General features: G+C 33.6%; 1 protein-coding gene across 33 annotated transcripts in view; it reads left to right on the top strand.

Annotated features, from left to right (window-relative positions):
• ADGRL3 (adhesion G protein-coupled receptor L3) overlaps positions 1-25,330 on the top strand; it is an 829,205-nt gene that overhangs the window by 289,927 nt on the left and 513,948 nt on the right. For all 33 annotated transcript variants that reach the window (XM_058722441.1, XM_058722432.1, XM_058722430.1 and 30 more), the window contains exon 3: positions 12,832-13,070. In XM_058722441.1, coding sequence (XP_058578424.1) covers positions 13,016-13,070 — 55 coding nt within the window. In that variant the 5' untranslated portion in view covers positions 12,832-13,015. The remainder of the gene's footprint in view (positions 1-12,831; positions 13,071-25,330) is intronic.

Here is a 25,330-nt window from a genome sequence, read left to right as displayed (position 1 = left end):
GGAGCCCAACGCGAGTTCAATCCCAGGACCCTGGGATTGTGACCTGAGCCGAAATCAAGAGTTGGATGCTCAACAGACTGAGCCACACAAGTGCCCCCCTTATGATTTTCTTAATATTTTCTTTTTTCTAGCTTTATTCTAAAATACAGTATATAATACATATAGCATACAAAAGTGTGTGCTAATCAACTATGTTATTGGTAACTATTTATTAGTTAAGTTTTGGGGGAGTCAAAAGTTACACCCGGGTTTTTAACTGCACGGAGTTGGTTCCCTCAACCCCTGCATTGTGTAAAGATCAACTGTATTTTTATTCTTAAAGAGTGAAGTAAAGGATCTATTGACAAATCAGATGTATGGAAAGAATATGAGATCCATTTCCTAATTTCTTCTCATTTAAAGCAGTTGAATTGTTTTCCAAACTAATTGCATTAACCTAATTATTTCTACTTACCTTAATTTCAAACTTATTTTATTTCCTATTGCATGTATCAGTAGAAGCAAATATTCTCTTATTCAAAGCCTGTTGGAAACAGACTTCAGTCAAATGCTTTGTAGGATCTTGGGGAAGAGGTTAACTCAAGGACACTTTGCAAGAAAATGATCCTGTGTAAAACATCAATCTGTTTCATGGTTAAATGATATGCTGCCCTAAAGCCAAAAATAGCCATGTTCATTAAATCCAAATTTGTTCCTAAACATTAATAGACACTTATTAGATTATAACATTATCTGAAAGACAATTACATGGGACTTTTACTCTAGAGAACTTTCCTATTAAAATGAGCTTCCTGGATTACTTGTTTTCTAACGTAGCATCAAACTGTATTTGAAATATAATCATAAGCAGATAGGTGTTGTACTTAAGCAATGAAAAAAGTCATTTGCTAGTTTTTCAGTTTGTTGAGATTTAGCATTTCCTTGCTTGAAAAGTGTTGTAAGTGACCTTTAAAAAAAACACTAACTGAATACAAAGAGGTCTTTCTTTGCTCCGACCTCTCTGAAACTTGTGGAGGGAGGGATAGGGAAGAAATGAAGGAAGAACGCAGACTTGAGTGAAAATTCTAGGAAAATGCAGTTGTATTCCAAAACTACTCTTCCTACTTCTAATTTGATTTAACTTTTTTTTTCCTGTATCTTCTGTGCCCATCCTTCATTTTTTCCCTCAGTTTCCCATCCTGATTTCTTTTTCTTCCCACCCCGAAAAACATATAACTGATATTTATACAACTTGCAAATGTGTTGTCTTGACTTTCTTCAAATAATCTTTATTTTAAGTCACAGTTCTAGGCTTCTAGGTCACTGTGGACTCCTACCATACTAACTCTGAAAAATGTCATTGACATGGCTAGCCTAAGGTAGTTTTTCTTTCCTCTCCATTTTCTTCTATAGACCACTACCAATTTAATTTTCTAAAAGCATAGTGTTTCAATGTATCTTCTGATTCCATCCATTCTCCCACTTAACCCCTCACAAACTCCTATCAAATGTTCTTCTGTACTACTTACCACCAGATGTCATTTCATTTACCATTTTTAACCCTACTTTTGAGCATAAAACTTACGTTAAATGAGAAGAAAGATTTTTCTATGTATTAAATGCCTACTCTTGCCAGGAATCTTTATAGGTACTATTTATATTTACTTAAACCTTATAACCACCTGGTGGAATATGTATTAATTTCAGATGTGAACATTAGGGTATAGAAAATTGAAGTAATCTGCCTATGGTCATACAGCTTACAATTTGGAGAAGATTTAACACTTTTTTCTCATTCCAAAGTTCATGTTATACCTTTCATTCTTGCTGCTTCTGATGGTTCTGTCTTATGCAATATCTAATACTTGAAGACAGGAGCTTAGTATTTTTTTTTTAAATGCAGAAATAAAGGATTAAGAGGGGTACCTGAATGGCTCAGTTAGGCTCGGATCCCCTGTCTCCCTCTCTCTTCCCATCCCCTGCTCATGCTGTCTCTCTCTCTCAAAAATAAATAAACATTAAAAAAAAAAGGAAGGATTAAGAAAAATATAGCTATATCCACATCTAGGCCAAGGCATATACATACGTAATATGTTTGAATTTCTTCCAGGTTGTGTTGGATCTGAATGTGTTATAAAATATACATCTATAAAGCTAAATAGTACAGTTAGAGTTTGTCATTTGGAGGTAATGCATTGCCAAATGGATAGCAGTACCATTGTATCTAAAAGTGTTGTGATTCTCTGGAATCAATATTTGATCTCAAATAGTGTAATAGCCACTAAGAAGTGTTAGGGAAGTTTGGAACCCTGACAAAGCATCGTATTATGAAAATGCAAAGATGGCATTATCTTGGTATGGTGTCATGTTGGGTACTGTATAAATACTAGTTAGTTCATCAATTTAATGATTCGTATGATATCTCTATTTAGGTTAATACCTCTATTAACTCAAGCTCTTTATTTCAAACCAGAGATCATTTACACAAATTAAACTCAGAACAAAATGTTCAAGCGTTCAGGAGCAATATAGAGGATTCTAAAAATTTTTGGAAAATATTCACAATAAATATTTACTCTCATTCTCCAAAGATGGCACTTGCAGTGATTTTTATGTATTTATGTTATGTTTGCCTTTCAATGCATTGCAAAATGATATTTAAATATTACAAAAATACACAGGTGAAAACTGACCAAATTGGATTCAAATTCCTTTGTGAAGCTTTCAAATCTTTTCTTCTGCTCCTCCAACAGGTTGTGTATTTATTTTCTGCAGCTCCTCCTTACTCAGTAGACCTGACAGACACAGACCTGGCCGATCTGTAATATGCTGTCTTGTATCACCTTTACCTTTTTCACAGCAACCCTTAACCCACAACGTTCGTCCTTCAGTCACTGTTTAGTGAAATCTCACTCATTTCCTCATATTCTAGCACAATTACCATTTTCTTCTAGAAGGTCTTCCAGATCTTCCAAGCTGGATTATTTCCTCTATTTTTTAAAACTCTTGTCTTTATTATATTTGAATTTGTATTTCATTATTTGTATTTCCTTTGTTATCTCTTCCTGTAGCCCTCCTGCAGTGTTCTCTTCCTGCTCTTCCTTTTCTTCCTCTCCTTTCTATAATGCATGTGTATGTGGGTATCTCATAAATACATATATATGTATGTGTATATATATATATATATATGTATGTATATATATATATATATGTATGTATATATATATATATGTATGTATGTATATATATATATGTATGTATATATATATATATATGTATGTATGTATATATATATATATATATATATATATATATGTATGTATATATATATGTGCAGGGCTTAAACTCGTGTGTGTGTGTATATATATATATATATGTATATGTATGTATGTATATATATATATATGAGACATATCTCCTATGACCAAAAAAAAGTTTACATTCTTTGTATTCACTGAAGATCTCTTGGTACATATTACTAAAGGAACACATGTGTAGGTAGATTGAATTCAATATTTCTTGAAAATATTAAACAATTTTGGGATGAGCACTGAGTGTTGTATGGAAACCAATTTGACAATAAATTTCCTATATTAAAAAAATAAGAAAGAAAGAAAGAAAGAAAGAAAGAAAGAAAGAAAGAAAGAAAGAAAGAAAGAAAGAAAGAAAGAAAATATTAAACAAGATGGTTGTATTATCTCTCCTCTGAATCTCCAAAGGGATCAAGTACTAGTTAAGATAGTATTTATTACTAAAATGTTCAGCTCCCTATTGCTACTAAGTAGGCATGATAGTTAAATACTTTTTTATAAATTTTGATGCAAATAATTTGGTCACTCAGATGCAATTAAGGTATGTACTTGAATATTTACCTTGTTCCATTTGTTTTTATCAGAGGCTCAATTTTATGTGATTCCAAAAATGAATTCATACATAAGAATTTTATATTCTTCACGTCTCCATTCTTCTTCCTCATCTCTGAAACCTTTGTCTCCTTCCAATGACTTCTTCAGTGAAAGGAAGAACATCTTCTCAGTACCAATATTGATCCCCGTATCATTTATCATTGTTTCAAAATTTATTGGGTACCTAGTACTTGGCCCAATGTTAGACAGTGAGAACATAAAGGAAGAAGACAGGGAAGTTCTGCCAGAAAAGTTGTTTAATTGCATTTTGAATGATGAGTGAAGTTATAAAAAAGAGGATGGAGGCTTGGAGATGAGAAAACAGCACATTCAAGAGTCTGCAAGTGCCCTTGTATGGCTAAAGCACAGGGTCATCTATGAAACTTAGTAGGACTAACCAAGTATCAGTAGAATGTGTATGATTCGTCTGCATGACCATCACCATTTTCTTCTTGTGTGTGTGTTTTTGTTTGTTTTAATCAATGGGAACTTTTTTTTTAATTTTTAAGTTTTTATTTTAATTCCAATGAGTTCACAGCGTTCTGTTAGTTTCAGGTGTACAATATAGATAATTTAACACTTCCATAAATCACCCGGTGCTCATCATGAATGCATTCCTTAATTCCATCACCGTTTTAACCCATCCCCCCATCTCCTTAGTTAAATACTTGTCAATAGTTACTTAATACAACGTTGTTGGTTTTTTTCTCCATCAATAAAGAAAGAAAAGATCCTTAAACTTATTGCAATGCTTTTGTTTTCAGAGTCAAAATGTTAAAGTGTTTAATTTTTAAAACACAAATATTTTTTAAATACTTTTAAATAATTTTTAAAAACAAACAAATACGAGGACCAAAGTAATAGTATAGTCACCTGCACTCTCTCAGTTAAGAAATAATAGATATAATTCTTTTAGCAAACACCAAGAAAACTTTAAAAGAAACACAATATGTATAGATTTCATAAACTGCCAATTATAGCTGACATTAAAATAATAAGATCATTAAGGGGCGCCTTTGTGGCTCAGTCAGTTAAGCGTAGGACTCTTGATTTCTGCTCAGATCATGATCTCACAGTTCTTCAGTTTGAGCCCTGCATTGGGCTCTGTGTTGACAATATGGAGCGTGCTTGGGATTCTCTCTCTCTCTGCCCCTCCCCTGCTTGTGTGCTCGCACGCTCTCTTTCTCTCTCTCTCTCAAATAAATAAATTTTAAAAAATACATATTTATTCAGTCTAAACTCCTTTAAAATTCTTTTTACTTCTACCTAGTGATGATCACACCAAACATTTTAATATTTTATAGGATTGTGGTGGGAGGAAGCTATCTTATAATCTAATAGCTTGTCTTGCTAATCTGCTTCTTTACCTTAAGAGTTAACTATTTCATAGAATATCCATTCACATCAGAAGGAGTCGTCCATGTAAAACTACTTTGGGAAAGACACTTTTGGGAGAAAAGGTCGTCTGTCATTTCATAGGACATGGACTATGAAACATTGCTGTATATGTACTTATGATTATGCAGCACTGGTAAATCATAGAAATCTTGCAATCTTAGATTTGAATAAAGCCTCTCATATAAGCATCTGTGCCACACTAAACAATTTAGGTGAAATATATTTTCCAGTCTTATTAAATTAATATTTCTCAAAAACACTTGTCTTTTTTGGGCTACAATTGGTAGATCTTATTTATAAATGTAGTGAGCTATGTGCACATAAATCAGATTACATAGATGCTCTGTAATGGATATTTACTTGTTAAGGTAGTGACAAATGATAGAATAGCTAGGTTAATCACATTTATATTTATATTATTTTTCATAGGTTACCATATGCCAATTGTGTATAACAAAAAAGATAATTTATGGAGAAGGATTGTGGTAAATATTTGATTTGTTAATGAATGTAATTTCAAATCATTCAAATTTCCGAATCCAGGTACTAACCCTGGAAGAATTATAGATAATACCCAAGTGATATTTGCAAACACTTCTAAAGTAAGGGTTTTTTGGTGCCTGAGTGGCTCAGTCACTTAAGCTTCTGACTTCAGCTCAGGTCATGATCTCATGATTTGTGAGTTCGAGGGTCACATCAGGCTCTCTGCTGTCAGCACAGAGCCCGCTTTGGATCCTCTGTCCCTCTCTGTCTCTTTGCCCCTTCTCTGTTCATTCTGTCTCTTTCTCAAAAATAAATAAATAAATGCAAAAAAAAATCTCAAAAAAAAGTAAGTGTTTTTTGTTTTCCTTTGAGTTAATAGCCATGATTTCCCTATATGAAATAAGGAAAAACAAACCATGTTATATAGGAAACTCCTGTATTATAATTAGCAATGGGGCTATAGGACTATAAACCAATTAATTATTAAAATAGAGCTATGTGGCACTTTATACATCTGGCATGCACTAAACATGTAAAAAGATTGACCTCTGAAAAAGATTTACATGGCAAAAAGAAGCAAATAGGCAAAGTAAAATATGGATTAATTGAAATTTATAAAGTTCATATGAACTAAAGTTCATAGTTAGCAAAACTTGTGATAAATGAACATTTATTACTTGGGAAAATGTACAAATAATACAAAAAGGATATAGTATCTTCACTAGATTATTATTATGAGGTTAATAATAAAATGCAATTTTCCTTGGAAAAAGATTGAGAGAGTAAATTATCTTACAGAAATGTGATTAAGAGTAGCTAAAATGTTGGGGTGCCAGGGTGGCTCAGTTGGTTGAGTGTCAGACTCTTGCTTGTGGCTCAGGTCATGATTCCAGGGTCGTGGAATCGAGCCCTGTGTCCAATTCCGCACTGAGAGAGAAGACTACTTAAGATCCTCTCTCTCCCTCTGCCCCTCTCCCCACTCACACACATACTTTCTCTCTCTCTCTCTTAAAAAAAAAAAAAAAAAGTAGCTCAAAGGAAGGTAATAATTCCAAGATAAATAGTATTTGGAGTGTAGAAAGGAAGCGAATATACAACAAAAATTAAAGCTTCCAAATATGATTTAAGAAGGACATATCAAAAACTTAAACAGGGAAAACAAATTATGATACGACAATTTAAGGTGAGGATTTGCCCAAAGTAAAATCAATGTTTTAAATTTAAAGGAACTTTTGTTTCAGCAATAACAAGAAAAGTTCAAATACTTTCAGAGTGTAAGTGTATTGGATATGAGGGCAGGTTAGTCTAAATCTAACAAATAAGGGATGATCTGTGTAGTTTATGACAGAAGGCTTTGGTTACATAACACATTTGTAGAATATCTTTCCGTTTTGTGATTTTTTTTAACTTTTAATGGAACATCAAATAACACAGTTTCATAATTATAATCTTAAATATTAATGATTAATAATTTGTATAGGGTAGCAGGCAAAACTGTTTGCCATAATTGGTAATCTTTGATAAAAATTAGAAATGCCACCTTTTATGAATAATTTTTTTTTAATTTTTTTTTCAACGTTTTTAAATTTATTTTTGGGACAGAGAGAGAGACAGAGCATGAACGGGGGAGGGGCAGAGAGAGAGGGAGACACAGAATCGGAAACAGGCTCCAGGCTCCGAGCCATCAGCCCAGAGCCTGACGCGGGGCTCAAACTCACGGACCGCGAGATCGTGACCTGGCTGAAGTCGGACGCTTAACCGACTGCGCCACCCAGGCGCCCCTTATGAATAATTTTTAAAACATTAGTGTGTTGGTTTATTATTGGAAATTAGTGTCATAAATAGTATATTTTAAATGAGAGAAACACTGAAAATTCTCCTTTATGAAACCTCACATTACTTTAGTGTGCATTGTTCAGCTATAGAATTCTCAAGGAGAGTGTGCATACCCAGATACCTGTCCTATTAGTCATCAAACTTGGAAGTGAGAGGGGTGGAGATCAGGTGTTTCCTTTATCCCTCAATTTTGAAGGAATAAAGGAAACAAAGGAAGTTGGTGAATGACAGACACACACTAACAGACATGCATGATCAGTGATAATCTCTGTCATGCGATATTTTGCGTTATTTGTAAACCTCACAACCAATTTGCAAGGTGAATATTGTTCTCTCTTTTATACTTGCAGTAACTGAGATTCAGAGAGGTATTCAATCTTGCCTTAACACCAGAATATTAGGTCGGCATATTTTTTTTTTTAATTGAAGTATAGTTGAGACACAATGTTACATTAGTTTCGGGTGCAAAGCATATTGGTTGAATAAGTCTATATGTGAGGCTCTGCTCATCCAAGTATATCTACCATGTGTCACCATACAACACTATGCTGATACTATTGATGATATTCCCTATGCTGTACCTTCTATCCCTGTGACTTATTCATTCCGTTACTGGAGGCCTATATCTCTCACTGCCTTTTGCCCATTCTGCCTATTACCACTCCCTCCCTCTGGCAACCTTAATTTTGTGTCAAGTATAATTTTTAAATCCCTTGCATTTACAAAAGAACATCTGACAGCTTTTCACTTTGTGTTCCTAGAACATCTCACGTAACACATGTCACATTTTGCACAGCGCTACAATTATTGGTAAATATACCTTTTAGCATTTATATTTTACTGTCAGTGGTTGTAAAAGGGCTACTACATCTTAGACTTGTAGCCACACTTTTCCCCCTTGACCCACAGTGTTAGCACAGTGTGTGCTACATAGAGAAGGCAAAAGAAATTTATTGTAGGTGGAACTGTGTTTTGAAATTGACTGGTTAAATGCTTTATATCAATAGGGAGTCTTTTTTATGTGTAATTTTCTTGTTATATGTGACTTAATGAGTCTTTGGTGCCTTTTCTTGGTTTTTCTTCTCTGTGTGTGTTTGAAGAGCTTTGTTTCAGAGATGTCTTAAGTGGAAATCCCTTTTGTATGAAACTGATTGTTTTGGTAGTTAATAGCATAAATTAGAAAACAAAATATCCCTAAAAGTTTCCTATTTTTTTTTCACTGTTAGTAGGCAAGCAGTAATGGTTTGTCTTTCTATAGGTTATGAGCAATCTAGTCTTTCAAAGTATCTATTAAAATTTATATGGTTTGGGGCGCCTGGGTGGCTCAGTCAGTTGAGCCTCCGACTTCGGCTCAGGTCATGATCTCACTGTCTGTGAGTTAGAGCCCCTCGTCAGGCTCTGTGCTGACAGCTCAGAGCCTGGAGCCTGCTTCAGATTCTGTGTCTCCCCCTTTCTCTGATCCTCCTGCAGTCATGCTCTGTTTCTCTCTGTCTCAAAAATAAATAATCATTAAAAAATTTTAAAAAAATTATATGGTTTAATTATTGCAATTTTATTATATATGCCCCCATATTAGCACATTATTTTGGGGCTGTGGGTGAATGATAGGTGGGTGGTGTTACTGGATTGTGAGGACATGTTACCCTCTTTAAATAATAGCTTCTATTCTCAATTTCTTTCCTCACCTCTGTTTACCCGATAATCATGAAAACAAATTCCTGTGCTCAAACACAATGAAAAATATCTGAGTAGATGTGGTTTCGTGTCCTGCTATGATATCTTAAAACAAATCATTATTATAAATAATATGTATTTTCTTATCTTTTCTATAAAGTAACTTTCTCCCACTGTTTTATCATTGTGGAAACATATAACGTGAAATAAACTATTCTAATTTCCACTAAAACAAGAATTCACAATAGTAATACTCATATTTCACTATGGAAATAATTTTCCCTGTTCCTCCGAAGGATACCATGTTACAATTAGTCTGGTTTCCTTTTTAAACATGTCTTCACTTTTCTCTTTGCCCCACTATGTCTACCTAATGTATCCATGCTGTTCCAGGTTCTCCACTCTTCACAATCAAATGACATATTTAAGGGGCGCCTGGGTGGCTCAGTCGGTTAAGCATCTGGCTTCAGGTTAGGTCATGATCTTGTGGTTTGTGAGTTCGAGGCCCGTGTCAGGCTCTGTGCTAACAGCTCAGAGCCTGGAACCTGCTTCAAATTCTGTCTCCCTCTCTATCTGCCCCTCCCCCACTCATTCCCTCTCTCTCAAAAATAAACAAACATTTAAACAAATTTTAAAAAGAACATATTTAAGAAAGGCCTAAATCTTTTTGGGAAACTTGCTACATTGGCCCCTTCCTTTGCACAATTAATACCCCTAATTATCCTCTTACATTTTCTTGTTTATTTCTACTATAGAGAGAGCAAAGAACACTGGTGTTGGAATCAGACATTTGGTTTGGAATTCTAGTTGCATAACATTTTTGATTTTCTTCCTCAGTAAACATGAAATCATATTATCTGCTTTACAGATTTGTATGGAGAATTAAAGCAGATAATTTTATAATATCCAGAATACTTCTTGATATATGATAGGCACTAAAATAATTAATTAATAAAATAATTAATAATTAAAATAATAAAATAAATAAGAGAATATAATTTAGTCTCTTCTTTATCTTGTAACTTCCTTTCCTGTGTTCTGTTTTTCCCATGAGTGTGAGTTGTGAGAAAAATTGTTCTCCTTCTTCTGCATTCTCAGTATCTGCCAGAGTTAGTATTTAGTATATATTTTTCAAGTAATGAATAAATAATTCGCCTAGTGGCTACCCACGGTTATTTCCGGTGGCAAAGTAGTTCTGTGTATATTTATGTGTTTGTGTGTGTCTTTGTGCATACATGCATCTAATGCCAATTTTTCACACTGGTATATTCAATGGACTTAGAGGAAAGAAAAGAAAAGACTTAGTAACTAAATGTTGAGAATAAGGAAGTAGTGTTTACTTGGTGGCATATCAGTTTTAGTATCCATTTTTGAGTGCCCATTAATTATCACATGTATATTAAATAATGTTTTAAATTAGCAATTTTTTTCAAAAGTTATTCTTTGAAAGCGTTACACACATAGCAATTAAGAATAAGTTCTGGGGGCGCCTGGGTGGCTCAGTCGGTTGAGCGTCCGACTTCAGCTCAGGTCACGATCTCACGGTCCATGAGTTCGAGCCCCGCGTCAGGCTCTGGGCTGATGGCTCGGAGCCTGAAGCCTGCTTCCGACTCTGTGTCTCCCTCTCTCTCTGCCCCTCCCCAGTTCATGCTCTGTCTCTCTCTGTTCCAAAAATAAATTAACGTTAAAAAAAAAAAATTAAAAAAAAAAAGAATAAGTTCTGAATTATTTCTTTGTCAGAGTGTGAATAGGAAAAGGAATGGAAATATTTCACATGCTTCCTTTCCACATACCTTCTCTTTTCTCTCAACCACTTCTTTTCTCATCAATCCTATTTGTCAAAGTAAAATATTATTGGACTGTCTCCTGTGAGCTTCATTTTCTTACAATGTGTCTGTGAGATGAAACTTTTTTTTTTAATCTATTGTGTTCAGATTTAGTGTTCTTGGAGCCTGTCTCTACCATAGTGAGTCAAAACATTTTTGAGCCAAATTATTGAATGGTCTTGCTTCTTAATACATACATGTTAAAAGGATGAATAGGATAATGTTGAAAACTAATGAGATGTATAATAATCTGAAGACATACACTTATGTGCTAGACACTGTTCTGGGCAGTACATATTTTACATATATAATTAAAGATTCCAAATTTTAGCTCATTAAATGTTCATATAGGCATATGAATCAACTAGGGAAGTGAGGCACTGAGGGTTTAAATGACTTGCTCAAGCAAGGTCACAGTACTGGTAGAGCTAATAATTGAAATTGGGTGGTCTTGCTCCAGAATCTGTGCTCTTAAGTGCCATGCTATAAGTAACAATGCCAGAAATTCACATAAATCTGTGTAGTTTTGCCTTATAACCAAGGCAAATATTTCAGAAATGTTTGGAATTTATTTCATCGGAATGAGATTTATCAATACAGGCTTCAGTAAACTATCTCTATTTTGTATAACCCTTTCTGGAAAACTTTTAAATTTATAAACCCAAAATATGAAATTGTTTTAAATATTGGTTTGAAATGCGAACTCCTTTCCTGATAGAAATAAATTTCATTATATGGAGATTTCTATAGGGCTTTCTAGAAGAGAGAGAGAGAAGGAGAACGACCCAGTTTGTACGGTTTGATCCGTTTTAAAGGTGCTGACTGTGAAAAACATCTTCAAAATTTGGGTCACGCTCTTTCGGTATTTTTACTTCTTAAGATAAATCTGTGCAGTCTTTAAGAGAAGGCAGCTCTATCAGTTTGATTCAGTAAAATAACTTCCTTAATGCTTAAAGTTTTTAATGTCTTCCATACATATTTAAAACTTTTAAGCAAGATTCCTCATCTTAAATTGTAAGATCCTGAAGAATCATTTCCATGTTTTGTTCAGTGTCCTATCCTGTGTTCCTAGCCCAGTGCTTTGTATTTCAGTGGATATTCAGTAAACCTCCTTTGAATGAATTAGCTATATTTAAGCATAAGTACTTAACATAAATCTAAGATCTTCATGGATTAATGTACAAAGATGCTTTGGAAAATAATATAGTTACTATTTAGAATGATTTCTGAATTGAATATCAGGGACTAGAATGAAAGTAAGACTCATACATGTAACTTTTATTTGTTAACTTGTAGTATATGGTGATCAATGAATCTTATGGTAATGGTAATGAATGAATTTTTTGATTTATTATTCTAATGTTAGTAAAAAAATAGGTTTGTGGAAAATTTTTATATAAAATAAACCCCAACTCTATACATATTAACAAATTATACAAATCAATTGCTGATTTATTATGGAACAAATTGATATAACATATTGATATTAAGTTTTCCAGTGAGACTGAATTATTTCTTTCAGTCAGTTTGGAAGCAGGGAAACAAACTCTGTGGTGATATATGCATAAATAGTGTCCTGCAGGTTACTTCCTCATTTTTATATATGACGCCTTAATAAATTAGAATGAAGGGAGGGAGGTATACAGATGTTCAAGTCAGCAAATGAACTTTCAAGGAATTAAGATGAGAATATGTGTATTTGATAATCCATTTTGTTTTCTTGTTTGCAGAATTCAAATTTGGGATACTGGTGTTTCTGTTTTTGAGGATTTTTTTTTTGAGGGAAAGTTTTTTTTTTTTTTTTTTTTTTTTAATCATCGGTCTTGGAATACAGAAGAGGAACCAGAAATACAGTCATTTTGTTTCACGCTGGGAACACTCAGTTTTGAGGCACTCACGCCCGAGTTCACAGCCATGTGGCCATCACAGCTACTAGTCTTTATGATGCTCATAGCACCGATCATTCAAGGTAAGACCTTTACTTAGATTTTTGTGCGAAGCTTCACGTTGTCCCTATTTGCACTGGATCCTTTCTTGTAAATCTTTGCTCCATGATTTAGCAGCTTTTGCCTGCATAAATAGAAGTAAATTAAATTAAAAAGGCCATAATATGTACCATGAGCTGCAATAAATACAACTTTGAGTTTGATTTCTGAAAGTAGCTTTTGAAATGTATTTTTTAAAGAATTCTTGCATGTTTTACTATTTGTTTTTACCATACATGTGGAAAATCAGCTGAATTGTTAACTATATCATTTATTCTGAATTTTTGGCCTTCTATTTTTGTAATTACAATACTTTTTAATTTAATAAGTATGTATATTTGAAAGAAAACACCCCCAAAATCTGCTTTCTTACACCAAGTAATTGTTTGTTTCTGAGTGTTTACTACTGTGTTCAGTCTTTAATATACAGAATGCAAACTAAACCTCTCATTTAACCAAAAATTGTTTTTTTCATATACCTTTTAATGCAAAGAAAGAAAGAAAATGCCAAAATGATATGAACATATGCTGAAAGATAATTTTACGGAAGAAAACTAATCACCTTATAAAAAACTGTATATTTTGTTCATTTAGACATTTTGGTATTTATAACACAAATGTGATAGTTAACTGATACATCGTTGCAAATTTTGTGAAAGATAATTAATAAATAAGAGAAACTCTGTACGACTGAGTAGAATATTCACTGAATCTAAAAACTGGCAGAGTCTACATACATATGTAACTTATTGACAATTTAAAGTCTTCTACTAATTATCACTGGTTTTGCACTAAGATGAAAAAGGTGTAACACAGTTACTCTCTCATACATTAATGGCAATTATAGCAAAGAAAGGGACACAGCTGTATTTACCACTGCTTAGGAGGTCTCAGAATAGTATAGTGTAGCAAGCACCTGAAATCAATTTTTAGCCTCTTTAGCTCACTTTTGGTTTTTAATTGACTACAAATATCTGTTGTAGTTTATCAGGGATGCAATTCTGAATTTGGCACATATTCTTGTTTCAACCTGAATTACATTCTGCCGTCACTATAAAAACTGGATAAAATACCTTCTGTGTCTTTTGACATTTTTTCCCTCAAGTTTCCCTGGTTTAGCACATGTTTTCTAAAGTAATCACTAAAATGTAAGGTAGTGCTTTATTAAAGACATGAAAGTAAACCTGTACAACCATCTAGTTTTAAATGATGCAAATTCATCAACAATTTCAAAATGTTTCTTTGATCCATATACTGATGGAGAACTTACATTCACATAATTGGGGACATATATCATTTTGTGGTAAGGGACAATAAAAGAATTCTGTCCCTTTAAACAAGTGTTTTTCTAATTATCTGTATATCTAAAGATTATTCTAATTAGGTTTTTTGGTGTTATAAAGATGCCTCACTCATAAGGTTATTTTGAGGATTAAATGAATAGCATGTGTAGAGAATCTAGCATAGTGCATGACAAGTATTCAGTGTTTGAACATGTTAATTTTCTTCATCATACTATCTGCCTCACTAGTTTATTTTTGTTCTCATTGTAACAACTGGAAATTAGCTAACCGTAAGAGCTATTTCATTTGATGTTGATAATCAGAAAAAAACAAAAATCAAAACACTTTCACTCTCTCTATATGTATACATAAAATTCACATTTAAAAAGTCAGTCTAAAGTTATACTTGGTTAGGGGAAGGTAGATTAAAAATAGCAGAAATAGACATTGTAAGAGGCTCTCTTTTCAGAGGTGAAATTTCTGATTTCTAGAAACTGATACCCACTATGTATTTCAGTTGGCCCCAAACATGGCTGAGCCATAGATCATGGGACTTGGATTTGGACCTGTCTCACCCCGCTCCCCACCACCACCCACACACACCCATTCACACACTCATCCTCTCTCTGAGTAACTCTGAAAAGTATTTAAAAACTCCTAATAGAGCAAATAGAAAATTGACCTGGTATATAAAATATGTTGGGCTAAAACTGAAGTAATCCTTTCCGCTGCATGTGAACTACTTTATATTATCTTGACTTTGAGCCATATTATGCTACATAATATAGAAGCTTTCTATTTATAAACTTTATCCTTATTACCTTGAATAGGAATTTTAAAACTTCACACCTGAAAAAATGCAAGTCAGTTTTGTCTGTCTTCTACAGAAGGCCTTCCCCACTGCTTTTGTGATGCCATTTCTGACTTGTAAATAAAGGGCTTCTTCATATGAACAGCCTTTTGGAACCCAGATTGCTTATAAATACAGGAATGCATGTACCTTTGATCAGTGTTGATATTAGAAGATAGACTTTTTTTTTCTTTTTAGAATCCCTACCAATCCTGTCTTAAAGGAATACCACATAACTTGGAACTTTAGACAGCTGAGTTAAAATGATGTCACAGTTACAGAAGGACGTACTCTTGTTTCCGAAACATCCCCTGGTAGCATCTCTTTGCCTACTGCTGTTGAGATGTCCAGCTTCATTTGCTACTCATGACCATAGAGAATTAAGTTATCTGGGTATGACCTGAATTGCTTTTTTCTCCAGAGCAAATAATAATGATGGCTACTGATTCCATAGCCATGAACTTTAGATGTATTGATACAGTTAATCCTCACAACATTCTCATGGGTTTAATATATTTACTATTACAGTAAAACCTTGGTTTGCAAGCATAACTCATTCTGGAAACTTGCTTGTAATCCAAAGTACTCGTATATCAAAACGAATTTCAAGAACCATTGGCTCAGTTGTGATCATGTGACGTTAGATGTCATGTGCTGCTCATATTGCAAGACATCGTTGTTTTTTCAAGTTAAAATTTATTAGAAATGTTTGCTCATCTTGCAGAACACTCACAGAACAAGTCATTCACAATCCAAGGTTTTACTGTATTATCATTATCATTTCTTTACAGTAAAAACATTGACATACTGAATGGTAAAGGAACTTGACTGAAGTTACACAACTATCATGAGACCTAGATGAGATTTAAAATGAAGGACCTGGCTTCTTGAGCTCTGGCCTTACTGCCAGTAGTTAATCAATTACTATGAAGGCCTTTCTTCCCTGCAGAGCAAACCATCTCAATTCTTCTGATCATTTGGGAGAAGGTGAGGCAGACATGCAGATCCCCTGCCTCTTCCAGGCTCTGGGCACAGGCAGATGGGGCTTTGGAAGTCTTACAGACCTGTGATGAAATTTCAGCTCTGCCAGCTACTAGTTCTGTAACCGTGTTACTTGGTAAACTTGTTGACAAATATCCATTATCACCCAATGTGAGCCAGAAAACTGGGCCAGCTACTAAAAATATGGTAGTAAACAAAAGATTTTAATTCTTCCCTCAAGGAGCTAACAGCAACTTAAAAATTTGTAAGCCTGCTTTTTATCTGCAAGCATGAACATTTATTCCCTCAGAGTTATTTTAGAAAATAGAATAATATCTATGTATAGCTTCTAAGGTAGTACTTGGCATTGGTAAATCTTTCTTGTATTTTTCTATTCCTGACTACCTTGAGATGGAGCTAACACTCTGAGAATTAGATAAGAATTACAAATTATCTTCATCTTACTGTGAGAATTGAAATACACTTTTTTTGGTACTTGAACCTCGCCATTTAAGTTTTTACAATATATTCTAGGTACTAGTTTCTAAACAAATTCTCAAGCTGGTATGCATGAAGGTTTAGTATATAATTGTCTATATATAATAACATATTATAGTATATGATTGTATATAGTTGCAGTGGTGGTACTACATAACTGGTAATATATAATTGTTGGTGGTGCATTTTGTGCCTGATTTCCACATGGGTAAAATTAGAAAGTAAGCTAAAGAATAAATCTGAAAAGTGTTTACGTTAGTTGAATAATCTCCATGTTATCCTAGAAAGTCTGGCCAGTGTTTGATATAGGAAAACAAAATTAATCAGTACATCCACACGGTATATGTGTATATACACAATTTTTAAGGTAGGAAATGTCTCTGGTTCTGTGTTTATCTGTTCATATTTTTTTGTCTCTGTGTACCTCTGTATTTCTCTTTTTTTCTGTTTTCCATGACTGTGCCCCTTTCCCGTACAGCCATAAACCCTTATCTATAATGCAGCAAGACCTGGCAGAAGTAAAAAGAAACCACTAAAGCAGATGGCCAGTTTTTTGCTGTTAACTAATGTAGTGTAGCATGAAGATAAAGGATTTGTTGTTGTTGTTGTTGTTCTATTGATGTGGTTGGGAGCAAGGGACAAGAAGGGAATTGGAGAACAATAATCTGATAATAACCTGGGCGCTAGGGCTTACTATGATTGGCAGTAAAGGAATACCAATGTCCAGCGTGATACATGGGCTAAGAGATCTGGTACCCAAGCCACAATGGATTGAGAAGGTGGTTGGGGCGCTCAGATATTTTAACCGTACCTCCTCTTGATTAAATTGTACTTATAAACTGCATCACAATTGGAAAGATAGAAGACAGGATAATTGGAACTTCCTGTGGGTAAAGGGGAACAATATATTTATGGTACCTCTGCATGCAAAATGAGGCTTAAAAAAATCCTTCTCTAACCACCATATGCATATTTTTTCTGACAGTCTATTTTTTAAAGTTGCATGTGTATTTATATATTTGTGGACTTTATAGGCTGTTTTTTATTATGGTCAAGGAATTAATTATAATAATCAGCTATTAAGAGCAAAACTGTTGATCATACCCATATATATTTAGTACTATATTTTTATGTAATTTGCATTTTATTATTAATCTGATTTTTACAGTTATAATACTGTTTAATGTGTCAGTGATTTAAAATAATATGCACATTTCTTAACTTCTAATAAAATATGAAACTTGAGAAAATATAAAAATACATTTCACTGCATAGCATCTTGCCATATAATTCTCTTTATGAAGTCATATTTTATTGATTGTGAAAAAAGTCAGCTTGACTTCTAAGCTCTGCTTAACTTTGTTATTTTTAGAAATTAATCATCCTTGGAATGTTTATAATGTTTGCCAGCCTAGATAATTTGTAATACTCCCAGTAATGCCACTATGTTTATGGTCAAATATGTTATACAGAAAAAAGTCTTTGTCATGGTCATGATATATGAGGCTACTGTGGAACACATCCAACACCATCTGCATTACCCACTTGGTACTGAATTTCAAAATATATATTTTGTAAGTTAACTGCAATCTCTAATATCACAATATAAATCACAAATACACATAGGTGATAGCTTTCTTTTACAAGAACGTGTTCAGAAACCTTCCCTACCTACTCGGTATGCAGGGTAGTTACTGGAAAAGAACTTTTGCCTTTGCACTTGCAAAATGTGTTATATGTGAATTATATGGTACTGATACTCTATGAGTAACATGTATTTACTGTGAGAGCGAAATAGCATTTTCCTATCTTCAGATTTTAGGTCAGACTATTTGGGGGTGGTTAGGATCATATCTTATTTTTTATATTTCTTGGCCTTGGGGTTGACCAGGACTGCAATAGGGTAGTTGTACTCTTGGTGTAGAGTGAAATTAAAAAACAATTGGATTACATAACTTATAAATATCTACTTATTTTCCTCTTGTTTGCATTGCTAATTACTTTCATTCTCAATGTAAGAATAAGTGTTTTCACATGTGTAATTTCATGTAAGTAGCTATAATACATATTTCATGCATTTACTTCCTCCATTCTGATTGCTAAATGGTTCTTTAATGACCACTCAAAAAATTGAAATGCAGTAGTTGAAAGAGTCTCATTGATTTGTTATGTAAATAAGAGACAATATATTGTATTATGATCTATTTTAATTTGGCAGTTTAGAATAAGACCTTGTTGAAAAATAGGGCTCATTCATTCTCTACTTGTTTTTGAGTTTTTTTAAAATGTTTATTTATTTTTGAGACAGAGAGAGACAGAGTGCAAGTGGGGGAGGGACAGAGAGAGAGGGAGACACAGAATCTGAAACAGGCTCCAGGCTCTGAGCTGTCAGCACAGAGCCCAACACGGAGCTCGAACCCACGAACCGTGAGATCATGACCTGAGCCGAAGTCGGACGCTCAACCGACTGAGCCACCCAGGCAGGCGCCCCTGTTTTTGAGTTTTTATCTGATAAATTGAAAACAAGTAACTTACATTTTGTTAATAATTACATTTTGTTTTATCTCTATACTTGCCCTATATTGTTATCATAGCAGGAATTAGGTCCTTTCAATATAGAAAATTGTCTTCCTATTAAAAAAAAAATCTATCTGAAATGAAACATTTGACCAAATAAGCTAGGGTAGTTAATGATTTGCCAGAAAAATTTGATAGTTGTATTTACAGAAGTAATAGAAGTAATCTTTGTATAAAATAGGCTCTCACAATGACATTTGTTAAGCTTTAGGTGTTTATTTCATCTATACACACTATAGTTTGTGGTGATTTGAATGCCCTGAAGTCAAGGTTATAGCTTACTGGTAAAGTACAAGCACATAGTCTCATATATCTCTTTGTTTGTCATTGCCAGTGTCACCTACTTTATTGTCAAAGTAACTCTCCTCATACAAATTTAACTCAGAAAGCAAAAATCCAATAATTCCATGACCCAATGATATAATAAATATTAATGTTTATTAGATTTTCCGTGTAGTCGTGTATGTGTATATATTTTTTAAAATTGGAATGTTAGAAATGAAATTTGTCTGTCATTTTGATTTAACCTTAAAATGTAGATATTTCTGTATTGTATTTAAATTTAAAAAAATGTATCATATGTAGGAGCCATCGGTTACCTAACCATATACTGATAGCTCAAAAGTGAAGGTCATTGACATATTGCCATTATAAATAGCACTATAAAGGAACACACCTGTACATAAAGTTTGACTATATCTTTATATCCCTAGAAGAAAATCTCTTGAGAAAGAGAGAGTGAAAAAAAAAAGACTTCTTTTTAGGTTCATTAATAACTATCTTAAGTCAATGTTAATAAATTATCAATGCAACCTTGCTTGTTATTAATGCCGTTGTTTAGAACAATTCCACAAGTTTTGGCTACTGTAATAATGAACAATACAAATGAGAATAAACATTCAAATGTTAAGATATTATTTGCCGGGTATGATGATGTATTCAGAAAATTCTAAAAAGAAAAGCTTTCTCAGAATAATGAGAACATTTACAGTTCAGATATATGATTCTCATATTCATAAATGATTTGAGTCAAAGCAGCAATGAAATGTATGACTTACTTAGGAAATATCATAGGAGGAAATACATAGAACTTATGAGAAGAAATGTCTAAAACTTTACTGGGAGTTATAAAAGAGAACATGTAGGGGCACCTGGTTGGCTCAGTCGGTTCAGCGTTCAACTCAGCTCAGGTCATGATCTCACAGTTTGTGGGTTCGAGCCCCTCATCAGGCCTGTGCTGACAGCTCAGAGCCTGGAGGCTGCCTCAGATTCTGTCTCTCCCTCTCTCTCTCTCTGCCCCTCCCCCACTCACACTCTGTCTCTCTCTCAAAATATAAAAAAATGTTAAAAAAAATTTAAAAAATATATTTAAAGAGAACATGCAACATACTATGTTCCTGAATGAAAAGACTGAGTACAACAGCAGTAACGAATATTGCCAAATTATTTTGTATAGACTTTTGCGCTACTATATTCAAAGTACCAATATGAGCTTTTCTATGTAGAAATTCAACAGAATTATTCTAAAACCTATATTGAATATTAAATAAGAAAACTAGTAAAAATGAAAAAGAATAATAAGGCGCTTGCCCAAGTGATCATAAAAATATATATTTTACAAATACAGTAATTAAAGATAAAAATGTCAAAATTAGGCAAAGTGATCAACTGTAAAAATGAGATCCATAAAATAGCACTGCAGTTTATATGTCTGTGTGGCAATGTGGTATGAAGGACTCCTCAGAAAATCAATTGTCTAGTACTAAAGTAGGGATCAAACCAATTGTGTTTGTGTGTGTGTGTGTGTGTGTGTGTGTGTTTCAAAGTATATATTATGAAATTTCTGGAGAAAGTCCTCTTTGAGTTATCTACTTTAATCTCCTTTTTTGAACACCGTATTAAATAGTATAAAGTAGGCTGCAGTCACAGCAGATTCCTAAATTAATAAAGGTTTCCAGAGAATGTTTCCTTGTTCACCAAACATTCCAAAGCAGGTAAGTGTTTCTGATCAGGGCATGTGTATATGGTGGGAAATGGTAATAGATGTCATTCTTTTGCTCTCACAGTTATACATAGAACCTGTCTAATATTGTGAAGCTTCCAAAGTCATTCTGAGGGTCATTGCCTTTCCGGTCTGCAGGGAGGAGCAAGGAGCACTGTGGAGATTCTAATCGAAATTTTTTATGGATATGCTTGGAAATAGTGCACATTACTTCTGCATCCATTTCCATTAAATAAAACTCCATAGCTACACCTATAAAGGGGTCTGAAAGGTGTAGTCCTCTTGAGATAAAGGAAGCTATGTATAAAAGATACCATGTAGCTTTAACAAAGAAAAGTGGTTCTAATGCACTAATATAGTTTTTAAATGTATAAATGGAGGGATTTTTTTACAGCTTTATTGATACATTTAATATATCATAAAACTCACCCATGTAAAGTATGTGGTTCAGAGGATTTTATTGTATGCATAGGTGTGTAGCCATCAACACAGTCAATTTTAAAACATTATCAGTCCTTCAGAAAGAAACCCCATACCCATTAGTGGTCACACCTGGTTTCCCCTTTCCCAGTCCCTGGAAACCACTAATCTACTTTATATTTCTATGGATTTGCCTATTCTGGACTTTTTGTATAGGTAGAATTGTATCATTTTTGATATTTTGTGACTTATTTCACTTAACATAGCATTTTAAAAATTTATGCTTATCATAGCATGTATCAGTAATTGATTCTTTTTCATTGCCAAATAATATTCCTTTGTGGCAACATACTACATCGTATTTATCAGTTAATAGAAATGTGGATGATTCCTACTTTTTGGCTATTCTGCATAATGCTGTTATGAAAATTCCTGCACGAGTTTTTGCACGGACCTGTTTTTACTTCTCTTGGTTACACGTAGAAGTGAAATTGCTGAGCCACATAATAGCATTCTGAATACTGCTAAACTGTTTTCCAGAGTGATTTCACAATTACACAATCCAAACAATATGAAGCGTCTCATTTTACCACATCGTCACCACACTTGCTATTATCGGCATGAAATTGTGTCTCATTGTAGTTTTGATTTGCATATCTTTAATGCATAATGATGTTGAGCTTCTATTCATGTGCTCTTTGGTTGTGTGTATATCTGACCTGGAGAAATATTCAATCATTTCTTAATGATTTTTTATTATGAAGTTCTGAGTGTTCTTTATAGAAATACCTTTTATTAGAAAAGAACGGAAAATATTGTTAGAATACATTTAGATTTAAGAGTTCTTTTGACTGCATAGTCTAAGAGAAGCTTTTTGCCTGGATTTACCCACTTAAATCTCATCTATTTTATATTCACTAGGAAATCATATACCGTTTATCTAGCCTCGTGCCTCCTCCCTTTTACTTACATATTTAATTTCTAGAAATAGTGCATTAATTCAGATTTTTATTATGACAAAAACTAGTAATGGACAGTGATTGAAATTTCACTCTAATATGTGAATTATATAGCAGTGACTTCTATACAAAACATCAAGGTAATTAATTAGATTCTTCTGGTAGTATCCAATTACTCTTGCCTAAGAACATGATAAAGAACATTAACCTTTAATCCTGGTGACCAAAAGTGTTTCTGTTTTTGGTCTAGTCTGAATTCTAGTCTTTCCATATTTTGGAAATCCTCTTATTTATATATTTTTGTATTTTCACTCAAATAATACTGTAAATATTGAATCTTTCATTTCATTTCCATAGATACTTTTTCTCTAATATGTTCTGCAAACTACTGGATGCTTCTTAATCTCAAGAAAGTTATGCAATTCATTATTCTATCAAATCTGCATATTGTATAATAGTGACTTTTGGAGCCACTCACATCACAGCTTTATTTTTTTTAAAGATTTATTTTTTTAAAGTAATCTCCACACCCATTGTGGGGTTTAAACTCATGACCCCGAGATCAAGAGTCAGATGCTCTACCAACTGAGCCAGCTTGGCAACTCCTGGACCCACTCACACTGGAGCTTTAAACAAACAAAGATGAGAATCAGAAGAAAACCTGAGATTTTATATGGCAACAATCCTAACAAATTTGCACTATTTCAGCATACTAGGCTTATCTGAAATATTACTATTTGAGAAGCAAAGATGAGGAGAAAGCTAAATAAAGATAATGCATGATTTATAAAGGTTGCTATGGAACAGCTCCTGCAGTTTTAAGGGACCATGAATGGAGGAAGATGTCAACATATTTAGAAGTAATATTTATGTGAAGCCAGAAACTGAAGTTTACAATATTGTCCAATCTAAGCTGCTTTTAGAATCCTAATTTGCATGCCCCTATTGAATGAAAAGAAAGATTTCAAAACTTAGAGTCTAATTGCAATTCTGTGACTTCCAAGGTATGTGACCTTAACTAATGTGATTCACAGTTTCCTTATTTGTCAAAGGGATAATTAGGCCTACTTTGTTATAGTATGAGGATCAAGTAAAATAATGTATAGAAAGGCCCTAACACAAAGCCTCACACATTTAATCCTGGGAGAATGTGGTCATTAAAACATACCTTTTGGAATTAGAATTTAAAAAACAAATGACCTGGATAGTAAGCAAAATTTAAAATCCAACACCATCTTGGGGTCACTTACTTTCCATAGTGTTTTTCAAAGACTGCATTGTGTATTTTTAATCCCCAAATGTGACAGTTTCTCTAATTATGAGCCTACACATTTGTACACACATTCTATCTTTATATTCAGGACTCATCCACTGGACTGTAACTAAGTCTTTAATGAGTTACTAATGAACATCTTAAGCTTAGATCAGCATTTAAAAAAATGTTAAAGAGTGTTGAAAAGCTATTCAGAGTGCAAGCCTGTTGCTTTTAATTAGACTATAAACCCAAAAAAAAATGTCCTGTCTTCACTATTCATCCAAGGTTGAAAGAAATTGAATAGTGAGTGACAGATATACTCTGACTTTGGTATTATTAGTTTAATGTTAAGCGGGATAAGTACAATGAGCTAAATCACAGAAATTATTATCTTGATTAAATGCAAAGGTAAAAATAATATGTAAAACCAAAATAGCATTTTACAATGATTGAATTTTTTCTCCCCTGTACTCAGATGACTTTGAAACATTGTTGTTGTTGCATTAGAGGATAACAGATGACGTGAGGAACAAAATGCAGATACGTTTAGATCATGTAGATCATGTAGACAACCCCCCCTCAAAAAAAAAAAAACAAGCCTTATATATTCATAAAAAGAATGAACAGTTGGCTTTTACCTATTACCGCTTCTCACCAATCTGTTGGAGGTACCATGAAAGTAGTAATCATAGACACAACCTGAATTAGATCAGGACTATTCTTTTCTGTAGCTCTTGTGACAAATCAACAATGGTGGCAACTATTTTGCAACGACCCTTTCTTTTCCCTTTTGATAGTGAAGTTGGTGAAACCATGCAAACTTTAAGGGCACATGATTTAATAATGAAGACAGATAATACATAAAATTCAAAGCAGGAGACTAGTATGATGCTATCCCTCTGGGGAATGCTGCACATTGGGCTAAAAGGGAGCCTTTCAGATTAGTCACAATAGCTCAGGACAGTGGCAAGAGCTGTGATAGCCTACATGTTTTATAGTTTACAGGCTATTGTTAGGACACAGGTTGGATGTCATGCCTCTGCACTGAGATAAAAACCACTGTGTCAATTTTTAAGCATAGGTGTCCAATAATAATCACACTCTATGTAAATACAACCAGCGTAATAAAATAGATCATTTTAACATGCTAGCCTGTTAATGTATCTGCTTTCTTGTTAACCAGCATTTAGACATTCATTTTGTGTGTGTGTTGAGGAGGGATGGTGGGGGTAAAAACCTCTTAGAACCAAAAAAAAAAAACATACATAAAATTTTTTCATTCTTCTCAACCATCTTCAGAGATACCAGTTATGATTAACTTAAGATAGGAAGAACTCACTAACAAGATAGATTTCTGTCAAAATATATGTTTTTTTCATTTTTAATTTTTTTAACTTACATCCAAATTGGTTAGCATAT

This window comes from Neofelis nebulosa, chromosome 3 (assembly GCF_028018385.1).
Source record: "Neofelis nebulosa isolate mNeoNeb1 chromosome 3, mNeoNeb1.pri, whole genome shotgun sequence".
NCBI classification, from domain to species: domain Eukaryota; kingdom Metazoa; phylum Chordata; class Mammalia; order Carnivora; family Felidae; genus Neofelis; species Neofelis nebulosa.
This window is presented reverse-complemented; position numbering and strand designations above follow the sequence as displayed.